This window comes from Amphiprion ocellaris, chromosome 22, assembly GCF_022539595.1.
Source record: "Amphiprion ocellaris isolate individual 3 ecotype Okinawa chromosome 22, ASM2253959v1, whole genome shotgun sequence".
NCBI classification, from domain to species: domain Eukaryota; kingdom Metazoa; phylum Chordata; class Actinopteri; family Pomacentridae; genus Amphiprion; species Amphiprion ocellaris.
In genome coordinates, this window is record NC_072787.1 from 26,205,866 (window position 1) to 26,229,526 (window position 23,661).

Below are 23,661 nucleotides of genomic sequence, written 5' to 3' on the forward strand. Positions count from 1 at the left end.
AATGTGTGTTGAGAATCTGAGTCTGCTGTCAATCACAGACGCAGAGAGTTTTCTTCCTGAAGGGGGTGGGGACAGCAGCAGCTCAGCTACATTTAAAGCTACAGGCACTGAAAAAAAACACATTTACAGAAGGACAAAAACCTTTAAAGGAGAGGAAACAAGAAGAGGAGTTAAAGACAGGAAATAGAGGAGAGGAGAGTAAACAATACGCCCCGATAAATCAGAAGGGAGGCCGACTGAGAGGACGCTATGTGAGCGTTAGCGCTGATCCTGAGATGAGGGGAAAACCGAGACATGAAATTCCACATGAGGAGGAGGATGAAGACGAGGAGGAGGAGGAGGATGAAGGCGAGGCTGGTTTAGAGCCTCAGTGTCAAATTCCAGCTTGGGTCAGTGAGACTTTGGAGAGAATTTTCCCTCTCGATAGCATTAAAACTCAATATTTTCCAATGTTCATCAAACGGAGAGAGTATATAATGAAAACAGGACAGGAAATGAACAGGAATCCAAAAATAAAAGCAGAAACATCTCCAGAGGAAACCCCCCATGATCAGAGGAAACTCCCTCCTGACTCTCCAGGAGCTTCTATACATACGAGGTTAAAAATATCCACAGAGGACAGTTCACTGACATGTTAGCCGGGACTTTTCTTGCTTAGATCACGGAAAAACTTAGCTTTTCAGCCACGTAGCAGAATATTATCAATAATATTCTACTTCCAGAAGAGTGTTAACAATGAGAGCAGGGATTTTAGCTTGAAATTTAATAATTATTGCAGCAAAAACAAGTAAAAACTGTTGATATACTTTACTTTTCTGTCAAATAAGTGTTAAAATCAGCAAAATAATGATATTTTTAGCTGATTTTAATACAGTTAAATGGTGCAATTTCACAATCAAACGCTGTAAATAATAAAGTGAATATACAGATTATTAATGTGGATAATATAATGTACAGTTTTGGAAAGTTTCTTATTCAAAATTAATTTTAAAAAATTAATAATAAATTTAATTTTTTTACAGTCAACATGGAAAATTTATACTTTTCAATCCTTAATATCATTTTTTTCCCCAATTAATGGAAAACATCTGTAAAATTGCAATATTTGCAGTTGTATTATTATTTCTTTTTAAGTGTACTTTTACAGTAAATCATTCTTTAACAACAAATGACCATTAATATAAAAATAAAGATTATTAATGTGGATAATAATGAACAGTTTGGGCCTGTTTATTTTTTTTTTAAAGTTTTCTTTTTCTTTTTACAGTTGACATGTCATGTTTCTTTTTTCAATTAATAGCATATATCTGTAAAATTGTAATATTTATAGTTGATTTTTTTAAAATGTAATGTTATCTTGTTAAATAACAACTGACCATTACAATAATTTCATATGGATATTGTTTACAGTTTGGCTTGTTTGTTTACACGGCTAACATGAAAATTAAACTTTTTTGTGTGAATTCACTCACAAAATAGATTTAAAAACTGTTAATTATTAGTTGGAAACAGCTGATTTTTTACAGTGTGTGTTAGTAAAAGCTTTTAATTTTAATGATAAGTGAGGCTGAAGGTAAAGGTCAGAGGTCGTCCATCAGGGTTCTCAAAAGTACAAGAAAACTGTTTGTCTGCTGCCGCTCCGTGATTGGTCCGTTCCTGGAGAGTTCAGGAAACACGGCGCCGGGTTACACAGATTACATCATCGCCCCATGACCTCACAACGGCAAAACCCACAATGCCTCGTTCACAGCGTGGACACAGACACACACAGACACAGACACACACAGACACAGACACACCCAGACAGACAGACACACACACAGACACACACACACACACACACACCCACAGACACACACACAGACACACACAAACACACACAGACACACGCAGACACACACACACACGCAGACACACACACACACACCTACACACACACACCTACACACACACACACACACACACCCACACACACACACACACACACACACACACACACACACACATACACACCTACACCACGTGCACACAGACGAGCACACACACACACACACACACACACACTCCCTGACTTCGTGCCTCTCCCTATCAATCAATAATGCTCTTCCTCGCTCGCCCTCTGGATCCATCAATATCCACTCTAGCCGGCGTGGGCGGAGCTTTCCATTTTAGGTGTTCAAGCCTCGACACATACACACACACACACACACACACACACACACACACACACACACACACACACACACACACACACACACACACACACACACACTTCCTGCCTCCCTCTAACACACACACACACAGACACACAGACACACACACACACACACCTACACACACACACCTACACACACACACACACACACACCCACACACACACACACACACACACACACACACACACACCTACACCACGTGCACACAGACGAGCACACACACACACACACACACACACTCCCTGACTTCGTGCCTCTCCCTATCAATCAATAATGCTCTTCCTCGCTCGCCCTCTGGATCCATCAATATCCACTCTAGCCGGCGTGGGCGGAGCTTTCCATTTTAGGTGTTCAAGCCTCGACACATACACACACACACACACACACACACACACACACACACACACACACACACACACACACTTCCTGCCTCCCTCTAACACACACACACACAGACACACAGACACACACACACACACACACCTACACACACACACACACACACACACACACAATGGAGAATGGCCACAAGCAAACAAACGGCCACTAAGTGCCGAAACCCGAACACTAAAACAACTCCTTTTACAAAAGAACTAACAAAATCTGAAGACGACTCTTTTTGACATGTTTTTAACTGTAGTTTTATTAACAATTTACTGTAATTTTACACAATTTCCCTGATTTGGTAAATCACACATATAACTAGGAAAATCACCAAGAAATGGGTACTATTTACATATAAAGCTTAAAAAATGGGCTGAAACTGTTTTTTAAAAAATCCTGTTTTTACCTGTAATTTTATGAACAGTTTACTTTAACTTTATAGAATTTCCCTGTTTTGGTAAATCACACATATGAGTAGAAAAATCATTGAAAAAAAAAATACATTAAACAACAGGTCAAAAAATTATATTATTTAATTTGTTCTTTGCCACGCAAGACCATAAACAATACACCATTTAACTTTTATTTAAATCAGCTAGAAATATTTATTCACAAATGTATATCAATGTTCTTTGGGAGTTATTTACTGTTATTTGAAAAAAAATAGAATACTGAGAATTGAAAATGATAAAATAAATAAATGATTATTTTACAGATTTTTCCTATTTTGTTAAATTACAGATAAATGTCTTCTAAAAATTACTTTCTTTTTTTTTTTTTACATCTTAACTGTCAAAAAACAGAAACTCTAAGTAGCACAAGCATTTTAAAATTATTTTTAAAAAAATAGTTAAATAAATTTATGGATAATAATTTGTTCGATATGTGACCATATAATTAGTTGTACGGTATTTAAATCAGCTCAAAATTACATCTTTTTACACAGATATTTGCCATTATTTATAAGAAAAATAGTGTGTATTAAGGACTGAAAAATTATTAATTCTTTTTACTGTAGTTTTACAGATTTTCCTTGCACTAAATTACAGATAATGTCTAATAACATCCCAGTAAAAGTATTAATTTACACACTAACCACAAAAAAGCCCATATTTGTAAATAACATCAAAAATCTGTATTTTCCAAGAAAACAACTACAAAAATCAAAGAAAAAAACTATTAATTCACATATTTACGGCAAAAAACAGGCCAAAACTATACATAATGTATATTATTATGCATAAATAAAATAATAATGTATTTAGACAAATTCTTTTACATTGTGTGACTAAAATTGTTTTAGTCATTGTTTTACTGTATTTAAATCTCATTATTTTACTGATATTTGCTGTTATTTTTACGGTTATTGAACATTACAGTATTCCACAGTTTTTACTATTTTTTAGGTATTTTTTCACCATTGTTTAGCCACAACACGCAGCAACTCACAGGTTCAGGTTCAGAGGCTGCCACCGCTGAACCTGCAAGTGGATTTTAAAGTTGTTTTTAAGGAAGCGTCTAGTCTACCTGATCCCTCCGTCAGACAACACGCACCTGGAGCACGCTCAGTGTGTGTGTGTGTGTGTGTGTGTGTGTGTGTGTGTGTGTGTGTGTGTGTGTGTGTGTGTGTGTGTGTGTGTGTGTGGGCGTTTAAAAGACGCCAGAGAAAGTCAGTCCAGATGGCCGCAGAAGATTAAACACCATCTGCCAGCGAACACAACGCACACGGCCAACACACACACACACTGGCTGATTTATGGAATCTGAAAATGACTTCTAATAAGGAAATTCATTACGTTTTTTTGCATTTGTGGTAGAAGAGCCTTTGTTCCCGTGGGAGTAATGAATAATTTAGTTTAATCTGTCAGGAAAAATGGTCTGAAAAGAGGAAACGAGGGTCCACATGTTGTGTCAGACTCCGTTACAGTGATTTTATGCTGTGTTAGCCGCCTGCTGCTGCTGCTGCTGGAAAAGTTGTGGCTGTTTTGGACTTTCCCTGAGAAAACACCGACTGGATCGGATTCCCTGACGTCGTTACTGACATGCCTCATCCAGCTCAAATTAAAAATAGACAATAAAACAATACTATGATCATAAAACTTGTCGCGAATAAAGAAAGACAGATAACCAGAACAAATTAAATGTTATATATTAAACATTCGTTAATAATAATAGCCTAATAAATTATTAAATTATTACTGCAGTTTTTTCATCTTTCACAGTTTTATCACTTTATTGCCAGCTAGGGTTCATATATTCAAGCATTATTAGTTACTCTTTTTCATGTTAATCTGTGGCTGCCTCTTAAATTAGTTGCTAGCCGTTAGCATAGCCTTAGCCACTGGGAACACAGCTAACGTCCTGATTTGTGGATGTGGTTGTGTTTGTGTTTGTTTTGTTTAGCAGGTTGTGTCCATACACAGTAAGAGCAGAGTTTTAAAGTTAATCTTACTAAAAAAGTGTTCAAGTACTCCAGAAGGCGTTAGCCACAAGCTAAAACTCTCAGTGACAGCATTAGCCTAAAACGACTTCCAGCTGCACTGATAACAAAAACTGAATTATTCTGTGATTTTCGTACCTACATTACTTTTCTATTTTGTCAGTCTTTCACTGTTCTGTCAATTTTATTGTCCACTAACTCCCAAATCTCACAGCTTTATTAGTTATTGTATTCCAAACACTGTTTCAGGGTAATCTGTGGCTGCCTCCTAACTTAGCTGCTAGCCGCTAGCATAGTCTAAGCCACAGTGAAAGCAGCTCTTTTTCTGATTTATGAAGACGGCTGTACTTCTTGTTCAGCTTTTTGCAGGTTGTTCATCTTACTTTATAAAGATGTTACAGTACTCTGGTTAGCATTAGCCACAGGCTAACAGGCACAGCAAACTTCATACTGTTAGCCTTAGTCCAACATGGTCAGAAAAGTTCCAGTTGCACTGATAACAACAAGTGAATTAAATGGGGTTTTCTGTCCATATATACAAACTTCATTAGTTATTATTTTCCAGGCACACTTTCAGGGTTTGTGGCTGTTTACTAACTTAGCCGTTAACTGTTAGCATTGCATTAGCCACTGTAAAAGTGGCTAATTTCATGATTTGTAAAGACGGCAGTGCTTTTTGTGATGTTTTGTGAGGTGTCTGTCAGAACAAAAAATAAAATGAATCAAATAATAGAACAATGTTACGTTTCTCCAGATAGGCTAGGAGGCACAGCAAATTTCTAGTGTTAGCCTCGTGTCCACCATGCTTAGTTTGTGCTATCGTTTAATCAATTATTGATTGATAATGCTGCTGGATATTGATTAACGGCACTTGTGTGTTAACAGCTTTACACAAAAGGTCACACTAAGGTTTGTACCAACACTGGTCGACTTCACAGCTACTTTATTCAACCGTCAATCATGACAATACACATATTTATAATAGCATCAAATAACTAATAAATCACAAATTCATCATCAGTGTGGTAAGAAAACCAAAACTTGGCAAATATTATATTTTGGGAAAAATTTATTGGAGATTTATTTTTTAAGTTTCGCTCATGTCCCATTTGCTAACATGGAGGGTCATATTTTTTCAAATTTATATATTTTTATTTGGTATTATTGTGTGGCAAATAAAAGTAGTGGTCCAACAGCCAACATGTGCATAATCAGGGCAGTTTTGAAGCGTAACAAACCTTAGCTGATGTATCTATAATTTAATCTCCAACTTAAAATACACTTGTACTTCAAATTAAAAGCTTCTCTGTATAGTTTTTGTTGCTAACAAACATGTTATTCATGCTATTAAAGGAATCATGTTATAATTATGCCTATTACCCAGTTTAGGCACCATGTTGGAACTGATGTGTTCTTTAAAACCAGTTGCTATCACCTCACTGCTCCAGTTTAGCTGCAGGTTGGACTGGTTTTACAAAATAAACGTGTCATTTTAATCATCCCGACAAGCACCTAAGCAAAAAACATGCACTGATCACATGAATCCACCAACATATGGTATCAGTCTGTCTAATGCAGGACGTTTTATCTTTACTTTGTGTTTTTTTTTGACTCGGCCGACCAGAAAACTTGACCAGAGCTTCCTCCAGATGTTCAAACTGCTGCTTTGCCCACAAAACTCAAGTCGAGGAGACTCAAATGCACTCGACGCACTGAACAGAAACTATCTTTTACATTTAAGGGTTCAAACAGACAAACGAGGAGCTAAAGGGAGTCATGACGGACATCTACGGGTTGGATCTTTAACCTGGAACCACCTGGCAGCTGCTCAGTAAACATTGTGATGCTGAAAGAACCGACTGATTAATCAATGACAGGGTTCTTCCCAGGAAATAGGTTAACGGATGCCTGACACGTTTCATTTTGTAATCAATAATCACCTCCCAAGTTAAATATATGCTACTAAACTGGAACCTTTTATCATATGTCCTTAAACTTTTAACCCTCATGTTGTCCTCATTTACAGGCACCAAAAAATATTGTTTCCTTGTCTGAAAAAAAAATCCCAAAATTCTGAAAAAAAATTCCCAAATTTCCAAAAATTTGCAAAACCTTCAGGAAGAAAATTCCAATAATTCCTTAAAAGTTTCCCTTAAAAGTTTTATTTTTAAAAAATCCCCCAAATTTGGCAAGAAAATTCTTGTAAATATTTTCAAAAAATCTTCCAAAAAAATCCTTAAAATATCTAAAGTGATTCCATATATATCAGTAAAACTTCTAATATTTTCTTTAAGAAAATTCACATAAAAATCAACAAAAATCCTGCGAAATTCGCTGGATTTTGGTAGATTTTTTTGTGAATGTTCTTAAGAAACATTTTGAACATTTCTTTTTTTCCACCAAAAAATGTTCAAAGATTTCCCAAAAATGTTGACAATGTGAACATCAGAAGTTTCACTGTGAAAATATATTTTTTTCCCACATTTTGAAACTTTAAAACAGGTCAATTTTGACCCGCAGGACGACACGAGGGTTAAAAAATACACTTACAAAGAGTTTTCAGTGGACTTTTCTGATAAATATTCTTTAAATAATCATGTTGCAGCTCTAAAATCTCACAAAGTCACTTTCAGATCAAATTTGAGGCCATGTAGCTGAAAATTCTGCTGTATTTTCATGCCATAGCTGCACATATGTATAGTCATCGTGTCATTTATGTACATATCCAGGTGTAAACTCATCATCTCCTGCACATTGTTCGTCTCTTTCATGACTTTAACTGTGCAATTAGCTGTTTTTCATTACTTTAATGAAATAATATGTCCTTAAAGCTTTAAAAAATACATTTATAAAGCAAAAAGAGCTGTTTTATATAATTTTTAGCTGAATTTCTGCAATTTTTAGTCCACTGAACATACAAAATAAGCGTCTTAAATGGACTTTTCTCAGAAATATTCTATAAATAATCACGTTGCAGCTCTAAAATCTCATAAAGTCACTTTCAGATCAAATTTGATGCCAGAAACAGATCATATAGCTGCATTTTATTTAGCCTTATGACTTTCTGTAATTCTTGTTCTGCTGTATTCATACCGTATCTGCATCCAGCTGCTGTAACATCTAAATTTCTCCACTGAGGGATCAATAAAGTTCATCTCATTTTGTATTTTCTATAGTTTTGCACCAGCTTTAAGCGAATAATCATAAAACTGCTAAAAGATTTAGAAGAGCTGCCTAATCTCAGAGGACAATACCGAACCTCGCAGTTACAAAACTCAGATTTGCAGATTAATTAAATATTAAAAAAGTAATTAAAAAGATTTATGGCTTCGTAGAAAAAGTACAAAGCTGGTGCACGTGTCGGTCCGTGTGTGTGCACGAGGTTCAGGACGGAGGTCAGAGTCGGCTTCTCCCACAGCGAACAAGTGACCTCATCCTGATGAGACACGATACCGTCCAACACGTACATGCACATGCACATGCACATGCACATGCACATGCACATGCACACACACACACACACACACACACACACACGGCGTAGCAGCAGCAGCAGCAGATGGCAGCAGATGTTAGTTGGTCCCTCAGAGAGCAGCGATGTTCCTAACGCTATCTGGAAACCATTTTCTGCCTCGCTGGGGGCGTCGCTGAGTGGGTGTGTGTGTGTGTGTGTGTGTGTGTGTGTGTGTGTGTGTGTGTGTGTGTGTGTGTGTGTGTGTGTGTGTGTGTGTGTGTGTGTGAGACAGTTACTCAACACTGAGCAGCAGCACAGTCAGTATGTCAAGTGTTCTCACAGTCGCATCCCCAGTAGTGCTGAGTGTTACCGACTCAACCACCAGCAGACTCCACTGTGTTGTGATTTAAGTGTTTGTGAGTCTGTGAATGAGCTCCGAGGAGTGAGTGGGTGTCTGTGTGTGTGTGTGTGTGTGTGTGTGTGTGTTGGTGAAGAGTCTACACTAGTGAGGACCGCTGAAACCTTTTAAGCCTTGAAAGTGAGGAGATTTTAGTAAAGCTGTGCCATGCAAGAGTGGAAGAACTACAGGAGCAGAGAACAGATGTTTAGAAGTTTATTTTTAAGAAAACTATTTACCTCAAAAAAATTACTTCCATGAGTCCTGAATGTTATCTTTAAAAATATTATTATACTGATGTCTGCCTTTTGGATAAACGTCTCCATTCTGATCACTATTTTTTAAGAACATTACCATGAACATAATATTATTCACAGTCCTTTGCTTCAACAAATCGAGTGCTTCTGCAGCTAGCTATACTTACAAACAATATTTAGCTGTCTTTAGCTGTGCAGTTAGCTCGTTTTATGATTGTAGCTGTGCAGTTGGCACTTTTTCTGACTGTAGCTTTGCACTTTCTATGACTAACTGTGCAATTAGCTCTTTTTCCAGACTTTAGCTATGCACAGTTAGTTCTTTCTATGGCTTTAGCTGTGCAGTTGCATGTCCAACCCATGTGTTGATGAATCCTATAGTAGCAACACAACACAATAATGCAATGTACTACTGCAAAATTGTTGAATTTCATATTTTCTTTGACCAGTATTCTACAGTAGCATGAATGAGAAAGAAAAGCATCAAATACTGTTATTCAAAAGGATAGAACTACCAATATTTTGCTGTTTGGCTTTGAAAAAGCACTACAACAAATAATCGATTATCAGAATAGTTGTCAATAAGCTCCTGTCTGTGGATTTTTGCTCTGGGGGTCTGGGTATATGGGTTCTGTAAAGCGTCTTGAGACAATTTGACCTGTAATTGGTGCTATATAAATAAAATTGAACTGAATTGAAGTGTCATCAGTTAGAGTTCAGTCAATGTCCTCACAAGTACAGAACAAGTATCTGTGTCAGCTTCACACTCGAGACTTTCAGCTACGTGACAGAGAAAGCTGCCTCATTACCCCAGTTTAACCTGAGACAACACACACACCTGCATACACCTGCACACACCTGCACACACACACACTTCACACCAATGGAAACGTCCAGCTCAATCATTAACAGCCTTGTAATATATTCATTCTCACACCCATTTTGATGCGATTTTCACAACGTTTTCACATCCAGCTTCTTGCCTAAGAGCTTCCGAACCTGTGTGTGTGTGTGTGTGTGTGTGTGTGTGTGTGTGTGTGTGTGTGTGTGTGTGTGTGTGTGTGTGTGTGTGTGTGTGTGTGTGTGTGTGTGTGTGTGGGTGTGTGTGTGTGTGTGTGTGTGTGTGTGTGTTCGCTGCAGACTCTGGAGAGTGAGGTAATGAGTGCTCAGCTCTTCTCAGTCGATCCATAAGCCATCTCCTCTGCATTTAAAAATCGATGCTTGCAGCTGCCCTGCCTGCCGCCAACACACACACACGCACTACACAACAACACACACACACTACACACTGCGCAATACACACAGCAGGCAACTAGGATGGCCCTCAAAGTAAGATGAAAGTCAGACCTGTTTTCTTCAGGTGGAAACATCAGGCTGCTGATAGCGTTACATTAAAGTTTGGTACCCTTTAAAACGTACCTCCAAGCAGTGTGTACGTCCATTAAATCATTACCGAACCAGGAGCTGGATTTGACCTGATCGTACTCAGTCTAAGTTGGGTCTAGATAAGTCGAACACCCCAGTGGATGAAGGAATTCAAATACAGTCACTAAGAAAAGACACTATCCTTTAAAGAACCACACGCATCGGCAGTTTTAAAGGCTAGTTGGCTACAGCTGATAAACAACTGATGTTCAAAGGACTCTAGAGTTTCTGTTCCAGTAGAGGACGTAAAGACAGACTAAAAAATGAAGCGTTGTAGAAAACAGTACTAAACAAACAATACAATCTCACTGGAAATCGAAAATCCGAGACTATCCTACATTTTTAAGAGTAGTTTTTAACTCGACCCAAGATCTTTTCCGAATCGCAAACAAGTACATTTAGTGAACTAAAGTCAGCATTGAAGAAAAGGTCAACAGGGACTTGAACGGATGTATTTTAGCCCCAAACCACAAGCTTTTTCTTAACAAGCAAACGGTGATTGAAAATGACAACTTAAAATTAAACCGCAACTGAAAAGCATTTGAACAGGTGTATTTTAACCCAAGCTATTACCTCGTCCGACACAAAACCAAGTCCTTGTGGTGTCTCAACTTCACCAAGGGTTTTTTTTGTTGCATAAACAACAGCAAACATCAACTAAAAACTAAAGAAAACAGTGACTGGAAAACTAAGTGGAAAGCAAAATTTCAGCATAAACCGTGATCTTTTGCTGAGCATAACCAAATAGAAACAGCAACTGGAAAACGCTTGAATGGGAGTATTCTTACTTCAACTGTCATCTTTTCTTTGGTAGTTTCAGAACCAAAACTTACCTAAATAATTTTGCAGGATAAACAAAAGCAAACAGTGAGTGAAAACGACAAAAACCAGTGACTAAAATCAGGAAACAGCAACTGGAAAACCCTTGAATTGGAGTATATTAACAATAACAATGACCTTTTCTTGGAAATAACCAAGTAGCTTTGGAGCTTAAACTGAACCAAACTGCAAACAGTGACTAAAAATGACAAGAAACAGCAAATAAAAACTAAGAAGTACCTAAAAAGCATTTGAACGGGTGTTTTTCACCTAAATAATGATCTTTTCCGAAACATAACCAAGTAGTTTTACGCATTAAACTTCACCAAGTAGTTCTGTAGCGTAAACAAAAACAAACAGTGGGTGAAAACGACAGAAAGTAGTGACTAAAAACAGAGAAACAGCAGCAGGAAAATGCTTGAATGTGAATATTTTAGCCTTAACCATGATCTTTTCTTCAACATAACCAAGCAACTTTGGAACCTAAATTTAACCGAGTCATTTTGTCGGATTAACAAAAGCAAACGGTGAGCGAAAACAACACAGACTGAAAATGAAACAGTGAGAAATTTAAACCTAAACCTGAACTCTTCCTAAACATAACCAAGTACAGTAGTTTTGGTTCCTCTACTCATCAATGGAAGCTCAGTGTAAACAGTGACTGAAAATTAAAGTAAACTCAGACTCCAGTCCTGTAACTGTTGCCTCCTCCGGCTTCCTCATTTAGACTTTATTACCCTTTAAATGACTAAACCAAAATTAAAACCTGCAGGCTAATAGAAGTAAAAAAATGCCATAAAACATAATAAGTAATTTCACAGCCTTTATTACATGAGATTAATATATTTTAAGGCTATAAACTGACACAGTTATTGCTCCTTATCTTGTGTTATTTTATCTCCCTGCTGGCGACGGAATATTTCACTATTTCCATCTATCACTTCACATGTAGCACAATTAATATATGACTACTTTATTGGACTGTGGCTGCTTTATAATTGTTTGTTAATCAAATTTAATCATCTGTGTGTGGATCTACTCTGATCCAGTCCCTTAGGATTGGTGTGTCTTATCTTGTATTTACACCAAAAGTTCAAAAGTTTGGGGTCACTCAGACAAAAACATTTATTTGAATTTAATTAACGTCAAAGTAGGAAATTTAGGAAAAAAACATGAAGCAAAGATCTCATCATCTGGGAGTTGGAGCATCTTAGGTCGCCCTTGTATTGGTTTCTTTTCTGAAAGCTAATGCATGCAAATTGGGTTCTGGGTTGGTTTCCTCTTGGGTTTTATTTGGACTGTCCAAATTACTGCTTTTGAATAATTTACAAACACCTGAGAAGGTAAGTGCGCCCAGTGTTTCAGAATAAAAAAGAAGCCGTTAGAGGAAAAATAGCAGCAACAGGTTCATCTTACGACTCCTCAGATTTAGACCTACAAATCCCTGCTCACAACACTGATAAACATACTGTAATATAGAGTTAAAGCATCAAAGCAAAATGTGAGCATTTTAATTTAAATTTGCTGATTAAATCTGAACTACAATATAAAACTGCACACTCAGAAAGGAGCTCCTAATTGAAGAGTCACAGTCCGCTGCATCCCCTTAATGTTATCATTAATATTCACATGTCAACTAAATCCATCAGTTCAGCTTGGCTGCAGATGAAACTCTGGCTTCATAATAAAATCCAAAATGCCTCCTCTGGTTCTGCTTTGACAAACAGGAGGTCATGAATCCATCAGTTCAGATCAGGGCCGAGATTATCTCCAACAACGGACCCGACACATGAAGCTGAGTCATCCTTCAGCTATTCTGTCTGAAGACCGTCAGCAGCTGATAACAAACTAGTAGCAGAAGAGCTTCTCACAGCTGCAAAAATGAACAGCAAAACGAAACAAAACCAGGATTAAACGCCTGGAAGCAGCACTGTGCCTCCGCTGGGTTAATTAGCAGCAGTTTTATTCTGTATGTACTGTATAATTATCTGCTAATGGAAGATGCTTTTAGGGCTGCACTGTTTATACTTTCAGCATCGTCATTCTGATGTGTGATTACACAAGTTTGATGCAGAATAATAAATAACAAGAATGACACAAATGAAAGCCTTGCATGGTTCTTGCTTTCTAGTCTAGCAAGAACTAAAGGGGAGAATTTAACTGTCAGTTTTTATATCTGTAGCTAATGTAGGGTCCATTTTTTTGTCTATTTAGGGTGATTTTGTGTCTTATTTTGGCTGTTTTCTATTGTTCTGCAAGTGTTTTGTGTGTACTTAGAGTCATTTTCCATCTCTCAATACTTGTATTGTGTCTTGTGGTCGTTTTCTGTCGTTAAAAACCCTTTAAGCATCCTTTGTGTCTGATTACGGTCATGTTCATGGTCTTTGTGGTCGATTCTTTGTCCATTTGGGGTGATTTTGTCTTATTTTGGTCATTTTCCGTCGTTTGAAACCCTTTAAACGTCATTTTGTGTCTTATTACGGTCATGTTCATGGTGTCTGTGGTCCATTCTTTGTCCATATGGGGTGATTTTGTGTTTTATTTTGGTTGTTTTCTGTTGTTCTGTGGCTGTTTTGTGTGTCTTTACAGTCATTTTGCACCTCTTAGTGAATTGTTTGTGTGTCTTTTTTGTGATTTTGCATCTCTCTGTAGTTGTATTGTGTCTTGTGGCCGATTTCTGTCATTCAGAATCCTTCAAGAGTCCTTTTGTGTCTCATTCCAGTCATGTTCATGGTCTTTATGGTCTGTTTTTTGTCCATTTGGGGTGATTTTGTGTCTCGTTGTAGTCGTTTTATGTTGTTCTGCAACTGTTTGACTGTTCAACACTTTTTTTTTGGTGGAAAAAAGAAATGTGAAAAAAAATTTATGAAAATCCAGCAAATTTTGCTGGATTTTGGTTGATTTTTATGTGAATGTTTTTAAAGAAAATATTAGAAGTTTTACAGATATATATGTAGTCACTTTAGATATTTTTAGGATTTTTTTGGAAGATTTTTACTAACTTTTTGAAAATATTTACAAGAATTTTCTTGCCAAATTTGGGGGATTTTTAATTTTTTTAAATAAAATGTTAAAGGAAAACTTTTAAGGAATTATTGGAATTTTCTTCCTAGAAGTTTTGCAAATTTTCAGAAATTTGGGGAATTTTTTGGTTGAATTTTTTGATTTTTTTCAGACAAGGAAACAATATTTTCTGGTGCCCGTAAATGAAGACAACAGGTGGGTTGATATCACATCTGCTGGCATTAATCCTCCATGTTTTTATGAATTACCACTTTCCAATTCATCTTCTAACTGAGCTCACTAACCCACTCATGACCAGACACATTTCAAAGCACGCTTTCATCCGCTACAACCCAAACAAAGCCAGCGAAAAGTTTGAAAGTGGGCCACAGGAAGGAGAAGGTGGATCTACCTAAAGCCCAAATACCAACATCTAATCCCAGAATAACTCCAAGAATGTGATGAGCATCGCAAATAAATGATGATATCAGGCGGCGCGGGAGGATTGTTCCGCTCTGAGATGACTCACGACTTTAATGCTGAGCCACATTGTGCTTCACTTTCATACCAGCAATTATCCTGCAGGAGTGGGCGTCAGTTTTTCTCAAACAGCGGATAAATCATCGAAGAGCAAAAACTCTGTTTTGTGTGGATGCAAATGAAACTCACACACACACAGACACACACACACACACACACACACACGAGTCAATGCACAAATGACCGGAAGGCCTGTTTACACGTCAATAGCAGCCAGTCAGGCTCCAAACGGCAGATCTGCAGCAGCTGTCGTCGCTACAAACGCCGTGTTTATGTCAGGAAAGACTAACAGAAACCTCCAAACACAATCTGGAGACGAGGAGGAGGTGGACTTACGGTGCAGGGGGGCATGGAGTCGTCGTCGCCCACCGAGTCCTCCGGGTCCTGGTGTGCATCCTGGAATCACACAAACACACAGAGAGGTCGGCGTTAAAACACACACACACATACACACATACACACACACACATACACACACACACACATATACATATACACACACACACACACACTCCTGACACGCAGCGCTGACGTGCTAATTAGCACCCGCTGCAGCGTCGCCTCTTCAGGTCCCGACACGTTCACCTGAAAAACAGGCTGTGGAGGAAACCGCTAACACCTGCTCAGACTTCATTCACAGAGACGTCCCACACAGATATCAGAGGAAGGCTGGTTTGGATTTACAGCCACAGTTAGCACAATTTAGAAGCTTTGGGCTGTTTATTCAGTTTTCTGTTCTTTTTTATAATAATTTTTTTTATCTTGATTTATTAATTGACACATTATTATATCTTATTAATAATTTTCACTTTTTTAAGTTATTTGTATTAACAATTTTTAACATATATCTTGTTGTCATATTTATTATTTATTTATTATATATATTTATTATTGACAATTTAGTTTATTTTTTCTTTGTGTGTATTTATAAAAACTTTTTTCTATGCTTTTTTATTTTTCTAAATCTCTTCCTTAACTTATGAACTCAAGCAAATTTTTATTATATTATAAATTTAGTTTTTCATTTACCATTTTTATTTTTCCATCTTCGTTTTTTTAAACCTATTATCTAGGGTTTTTTTATTTTTCTAAATCTTTGCCTTACATTTTGAATTCATGTATAATTTTTTAGAACTTTATATTTAATGTACCTTCTGTTTTCTTTTATTTTTCTATTTTATGTATTTTTCACTTTTTTCTTTTTCTATTATTTTTAATTTTTCAAAAAATAATTCACATTTATTCTGTAATCATATTTATTATTAATTTACTTTGGATACTAATTACTCACAATTTTGTTTATTTTTTCTTTGTGTGGATTTTTAAAAACTTTGTTCTACACTTTTTTATTTTTTTAATCTTTGCCTTAATTTTTTATTCATATTTTTTATTATTATATTTATTACATTATAAAAAAAATCAAGATGTTTATTTTTCTTTTAATGGAGTTCTAAAAACTATTTCTATACTTCTTTATGTTTTTAAATCTTTCCTGTATTTTTAATTACACATATATTTTTATGTACATTTATTTTTTTCAATATTATAAATTAAGTTTTTTATTCAACGTATCTTCTGTTTTCTTTTATTTTTCTACTTTATGTATTTTTCACTTTTTTCTTTTTCAAATATTATCATTAACAATATTAACGTATTTATTTATTATTATTATTATTATTATTTTCATAAATGTTTCTACACTTTTTAAAAATCTTTGCTTTAATTTTTAAATACATGTGTATTCTTTTAATTATATTTATCATATTATAAATTTAGTCTCGCATTTTCCTTTTTTCTATAGTTTTTTTGGATTTTTAGATCTTGATTTTTTAAATTCTCCCTTTATTCTCTCTTTATTAATTATCTGAGCATTACATTTTTACTTTTTTCATTTTTAAAAAACTTTTTCAAGTTTCTCTTGTTTAGCTTCATTTCTATTTATGTATTTTAAAAATATATATATATATTAAAAATGTATCATTAATTTAGTTTTATTTAATTTTACCATTTTTCTTATATTAAATTTTTAGCTCCGACACTAACATTGCACAGCTATTAATAAAATATTCTTATTATTGGATTGCAACCAATCAAATAATCTCATTTCATCTCTCTGTAAAGCATTTTGATTATTTGATGCTTAACGAGTCTTTTATTTTGAAATGCTCTCCTTTTCCTCCCTGAGACGGAGCAATGGAGCTGAAGTTAAAGTCAGACTTTAAAATAAAGTCCAGCAGACGGAGATTTATCAGCAGGGTCCATAAAACTCCACCAAACAGCCCCAACAGCTATGAATTAGCGTTACGTAAGTCAGATTAGCAGCCGCTCTGCTTCCTGCTGGACCAGCAGCTGAGATCCAGACACCGATAGCAGCCAAACTACAGCGACTAAACAATTAGGACAACAAAACTATCCACTGGCTGTTTACAGCAAGAAAAATGAGGCGTTTCAAGTCATTTCATGGTGGTTTTCCATGATTTTATGGTCCTCTAGTGTCTCTCCATGATCTTTTACCATCATTTTGCACCAATTAGGGATCATTTTGTTCATTATGTGGTTCTTTGGTGTCTCTGAGGTCATTTTCTGTCTTTTTATCATTGTTTTCCACCTTTTTGTGGTCTTTTAGTGTCTCTCCATGGTTATTAACTATCATTTTGCACCAGTTAGGATCATTTTGTGTCTCATTTTGGTTGTTTTGTGTCTGAGGTCATTTAAGTCATTTTAACTTCTTTTTAATGGTAATTTTCCATGACTTTGTGGTCCTTTAATGTCTTTCTGGGCTCATTTAAGTAATTTGACGTCTTTTTATGGTTGTTTTCCATTTGTCCATGGTTTTACTAGAATGTTGCACCATTTAGGGATACTTCAGAGTCATTATGTGGTTCTTTTTAAGTCATTTTATGGTCCATTTTTATCTTTTTGTGGTCCTTTACTGTCTCTTTATGGTCTTGTACTATCATTTTGCACCAATTAGAGACCATTTTGTTGGTCTTTTTATGGTTGTCTTCCATTTCTCCATGGTTTTACTATAATTTTGCACCATTTAGGGATACTTTAGTGTCATTATGTGGTCTTTTTATGGTCGATTTTTATCTTTTTGTGGTCCTTTAGTGTCTCTTTATGGTCTTTTGCTATCATTTTGCACCAATTAGGCATAATTTTGTGTCATTATGTGGTTGTTCTGTGTCTCTTTGAGGTCATTTTGTGTCTAACGGTGGTTTTCAATCAAATAAAACGGTGATATTCTCAGGCAGGCTCAGCAGCATTTTTCTTCTCTGACTATGCATGACTCTGTACATACGTGTTGTGGGTCTGAGGCCACATCAGACGAGGTTGTGACTCAGAGGGTGAGTCTTGACATAAATCGTGGCGAGTAGAGGTGCAAAGGGGGTTTTTCAGACAAATTTCCACCTGCTGGAACTTTCCCACAGGAGTAGAGGAACCTTTAGAGAACCTTCACTGGTGTTTCCACTGGAGGAGACACTTTTAATCCCCCAACATGATCTCTACTGAAGAAGTGGGACTTTTTAAAGGTCACAGCACTGATGGCATTGATATGGCCATTTTTAAAATCCTGAAACTTTATCTCATTAATTCAGTTATTCTCTATCATTATGCAGCAGTTTGAGGTGGTTTTATGCCTTGCTTTGGTCCTTTTAATGTCTCTTCATGGTTTTTTGCATCTCTTTATAGTCATTTTCTATCATTCTGCACCTGTTTAGAGTCATTTTGCATCCATTAGGGATCATTCTGTGTCTCTTTACAGTTATTCTACGAGACTTTGTGGTTGTTTTGCATTTCATTATGGTCGTATTGTGTGTTGTGGTCGCTTTTAATCATTTAGAACCCATTATAAGCAATTTTGTGTCTCTTTAAGGCCAGTTTGTGTCTTGTTGTGGTCTTTTGCACCAGTTTGGATTCAATTTGCATTCACCAGGGATCATTTCATGTCTTTATGGTTGTGTTGCGTCTTTTTAAAGGAACTTAGGGTCTCTTTACGGTCGTTTTTGAGGTTGTTTTCTATAATTCTGTGCCTGTTTGGACTCTTTTAACTGAGCTGTGATGCCTCAGGCCACTAATTCTGTGTCTAATAGGTCTGTTCAGTGACCCATCCAACCATCCACTTTAAAATACACTACATTAACTCATTTTCTCTGTATATCAATACCAAAACAATGTAAGGATCTGTGTATATGTTCTAAAGTGGGCCAGTGGAAAAGGAAGGCTGTTTTGTTTGTAGTTTTTGTCCAATAAGAATCAAGATGAAGCAGCCTGACAGCTTTTATGACAAGCAGGTCGACGACGAAGGCCAGACTTTGTTTTCGAGGAGTTTTATCGCTGCAGAAGTTTTGTCCCTGGTTAAGACATCTCAGCTGTAAACGTTCGGTCAGACATTTAGACTCCATATGTTCAATAGACAGTCTATAGGTGCATGCAGGTTCTAGATCAGAGGTGTCCAACATGCGGCCCGAGGGCCAAAACCGACCCTCCAGAGGGTCCAATCCGGCCCTCAAGACGACTTTGTAAAGAGCAAAAATTACAGAAGTCATTAACTGCAGACTGTAAATTTGCAAAACTATAAATTTAAAATAATTTCTAGACCATGACAAGTTGTTTGGATCATAAAGTAAAATACTAGATTGTTCTGTTGTCATTTTGTGTCTCATTTTTGTCATATTTTGTCTTGTTTTTGTTGTTTTTGTCTTTTTTTGTCTGACTTTTATCGTTTCTCTTATTTTTGTCGTTTTGTTTCTCGTTTTTTGTTTCCTTTTTGTCTCGCTTGTGTTTTTTGTCTTTTTTTGTCATTTTGTGTTTTGCTTTATTCGTTGTTTTGTGTATCATTTGTGTCATTTTGTGGGGGTTTTTGTCACGCTTGTGTTGTTTGTCTATTTTTTTGGCATTTTGTTTCTCGCTTTTGTCATTTTTGGTCTCATTTGCATCATTTGTGTAATTTTTTTGTCTCATTTTTGTCATTTGTCCTTTTTTTGTCACTTTATAATTGTTTTGTCTAATTTTTTTGTCTCTTTTTTTTGTTTTGAGTCATTTGCCTCATTTTTAGTAATATTTTGTCTTGTTTTTGTTGTGTTTTGAATTTTTTTGTCTGACTTTTCTTAAGAAATTCCAGTTTGTTCATGAAGTTTTGTAAAAAGATAATTCCTTAAATATGAACAATTTCAGAATGTATTTTTTTTGCCCTAAAACAAAGGAAACATGTGGAGTTGTGGTTATTTATAGGTTCTTATGCTGTGATTTCACTGGTCACTGGAGGTTAAATTGGGCTGAATGTGGAACCTGAACTAAAATGAGTTTGACTCCCCTGTTCTAGATGATGCTGTCGGACCACAGACCTCTGCATCCATCCGTCATTAATAAGCATTATTGCGAGCTGCAGCATGCCAGCGTTGCAATCGGAGATCATTATGTAAAAAATATGCGGCGCTGGCAGTGCTGCCAACAAGCACAGTGCATCCCAGGTCAAAGGAAGTGATGCCGCTGCATGTTCTCCAGAGCCTGGCTGTGGTTTTCAGTTCAGGGCGTGAGTCTATATTAAAGCAACGCTCACATGATGTTTGAACTTCTTCCTCTCATCCTGTCCACAGCAGCCTTCCTAGAACAACCTCGGCAGGACGGAAGAATGGACACAAAATTACCCCTGATGACCCAAAAAGCTAGTAAAAGGTGGAAAAAGGACAATAAAGACACGCAAAATTACTCCGAATGGACACAAAACCATAGAAAACGACCACAAGCAAGGAGAAGCAAGAGCAAATGACAAAAAGGAAGCAAAATTATAGTAAAAGGCACAAAAAAACAGCAAAGAGCTGCAAATAAACTCCAAGTGGACACAAAACAGCCACAAGGAGACGAAAAATCATCCCAAATGGATGCAAAATTATAGAAAAGTGCAAAAAGGACCACAAAAAGACGCAAACATGCTACAAACAGACACCAAACCATCGGAAATGACCACAATTAAACATCAAATGATCCCAATTAGACAAAAAAGGACATAAAATGAGCACAAGATGAAACTAAATGACTGTATTTGTAGGTTCTTACGGGGATAATGTGGATTATCACGTCCGTTCTGCCGTTGCTTAAAAGAAGCAACAAACTGAGATTTTCTGAAATAAACCGACATTTTTCTTACTTTGCTGTAGCGTGAATGCAGATCAGCACATTTTACCACCATGCTGTGAGACTGTAACACTTTTCCAGAGCTTTTTTTGGTTTTAAACGGTGTTTACAGACAACACCCAGGACAGGTGGCTTTGAGTTTGTCGGTGAGTCAGATTCCTGCCGAAACCCAAACACAAAGGCAGCGGAGGAATCTGACGGCATGAAGGAATGTGCTGCTTACTCAACATGATAAATACGATTATTTAGAAGATATTTATGGCGAGAAGAAAGAATGCTTTGGGTTTATTGCAGCTGCAAGCTGGAAAAGGTTCCGAAAGTCCATAAAAATGATATTTAATGTCCAGAAATCTGCATATTGTTGGTTCTTTTTTGTCTTTACCACAAACTATAGATATTTAAAAAGCATCTGTGAAATCTGAGCTCACCTGTTGACCTAATTTAAGTCTCAAAATGAAAAATATGCCCATATGGACAAATGTATACATCTCTACTTTCATAGTTGAAGAATCACTCTAAAATACAACAACAAGACACAAAGTCTTGTCAAAAAACTACACAAAAGGGACACGAGAAGAAACAAAATGATCCCTAATGGACGCAAAATGATCATAAAAGGCACAAAAAGGACCATAAAGAGACCTCTAATAGACACAAAACAACACAAAATGATCCCTCACTGATGTAAAATGGTAGTAAAAAGTGAAAAAAGGACCATAAAGAGATGTAAAATTATTCTAAAAGGACCCAAAACTATAGAGGAACCACCATAACAAGACACAATATCATGTCAAATGCACACAAAACAACACAAAATGATCCCTAACGAGTGCAAAATGGCAGTAAAATGTGAAGAAAGGACCATAAAAAGATGCAAAATTACGCTAAAAGGATCTAGAACTATACAAAACTACCACAGCAAGACACAAAATCATCTCTAATAGACACAAAACAACACAAAATGAGCATAACGAGACGCAAAATGACCTCTAACTGATGCAAAATGATAGAAAATGACAAAATATGCAAAAGGACCTCAAAGAGACAAAATAGTATTTATCAACTTCTTTCTGAGATAATTTTTCATTATTTTCTGACATTTTATACACAAAACAATCAACTAATAATGAAAACAAACACTATTTACATCGCTAAGATACATTAAAAAAAAAAGTGTTTCTGTTTTTCAAGCCTAAATTGGCTAATTTCAGCTCCTAAAATAGGGTTTTTATGTTTGTTTGTTTTTTTATTAGACTGAATATATTTGGGTTTGACCTGCCGATTGGGTAAAAAAAAAAAATCAATTATAGTGGTTAACTTTGCCCTCTGGGAAATTAAAACTGACTGATTTTCATTATTTCTTTCAACTAATCAGCTTGGATCTGATGATTTTCTTTGTCATATATGATATTAAACTAAACATATTTAGGTTTTGCTGATGGTATTTAGGTTAAATGGGTATTTTTCATCATTTTCTGGCATTTTAGACACAAAACAATCAACTAATATTGAAAATAAATGTTATTTACGCCCCTAAGGAATGAAAAAACATACTTTATTCTATTTTTCAAGCATAAATTTGCTAATTTCAGCTCCTAAAATAGGATTTTTTTGTTAAAACTGACTGATTTCCAGTTTATTTTTCAACTCATCAGCTTGGAATTGATGATTTTCTTTGTCATATATGATATTAAAGTGAAAATATTTACATTTTGCTGATGGTATTTAGGTTAAACGGTCATTTTTCATTGTTTTCCGGCACTTTACCCACCAGACAGTTAGTCGGTGCTGGAGATAATCATTAGCTGCATTCCCTCAGGGATCTTAATTAAATGTTTTCACTTCCATCCTGCAGTCAGTTCACGGCTACAGCTCATCTTTTTCTGCTCCGGCCTTCAGCTTTCCTGCATTTTCTCCCCCGTTTGCTCTTCACAGATTTTATCTTCGGGGCAAAACAGTCTCTCAGAAGCGTCGCCTCATCTTCAACCGTCGCCTCTTTGTGCGCCGGAGTGTTTTTTTTGTCCTGCAGTGGCCTAGAAAAGCCGGTACGACGGCTCCGCTATCAGACGCACCGCTGAGGGGCTGGAAGGTCGAACGCCGTGGAAGATGTTTCAACACAAAACAGACGAGTGAAGTCAGGATTTAAAAGGTTGCACACAAGCGACAGTTAAAGATTTCTAAATCATAGCTGCGTCTGAGCGGCGTTAGCGGAAGTAGAAGCCGCCGCTGTGGTGGATGAGGCACAGAAAATGAAAATGAAATTAAAAGAAAGCAACAGCGAGAAGTTTCGGGGGAAGAAGAGCTTTGTTCAGCAGAAATGTGGTCAAAATCTGCAGTGTATTAGAAAATATTTAGTCTCTAAACTGATTTTCCTGCTGGTAAAACTGCCGGTCATCTGTAGCTGCAGCGCAAAATACACAAAAGATCCACAAGAAGGAACAAAATGACCCCTTATGGATGCAAAGTGATGTTAAAATGTGCAAAAAGGACCACAAAATGATGCAAAGTTACCTTAAAAGGACCCCAGACTATAGAAAACTACAACAACAAGGCAAAATATCACCTCTAATAAACACAAACACCACAAAATG

General features: G+C 36.4%; 1 protein-coding gene across 1 annotated transcript in view; it reads right to left on the reverse strand.

The window, feature by feature from the left end:
- The window catches only part of rps6ka3b (ribosomal protein S6 kinase, polypeptide 3b), a 73,955-nt gene that overhangs the window by 43,888 nt on the left and 6,406 nt on the right, over window positions 1-23,661 (reverse strand). The window contains exon 2 of the mRNA XM_055007105.1: window positions 15,269-15,328. Within this exon, the coding sequence (XP_054863080.1) occupies window positions 15,269-15,328 (60 nt within the window). The remainder of the gene's footprint in view (window positions 1-15,268; window positions 15,329-23,661) is intronic.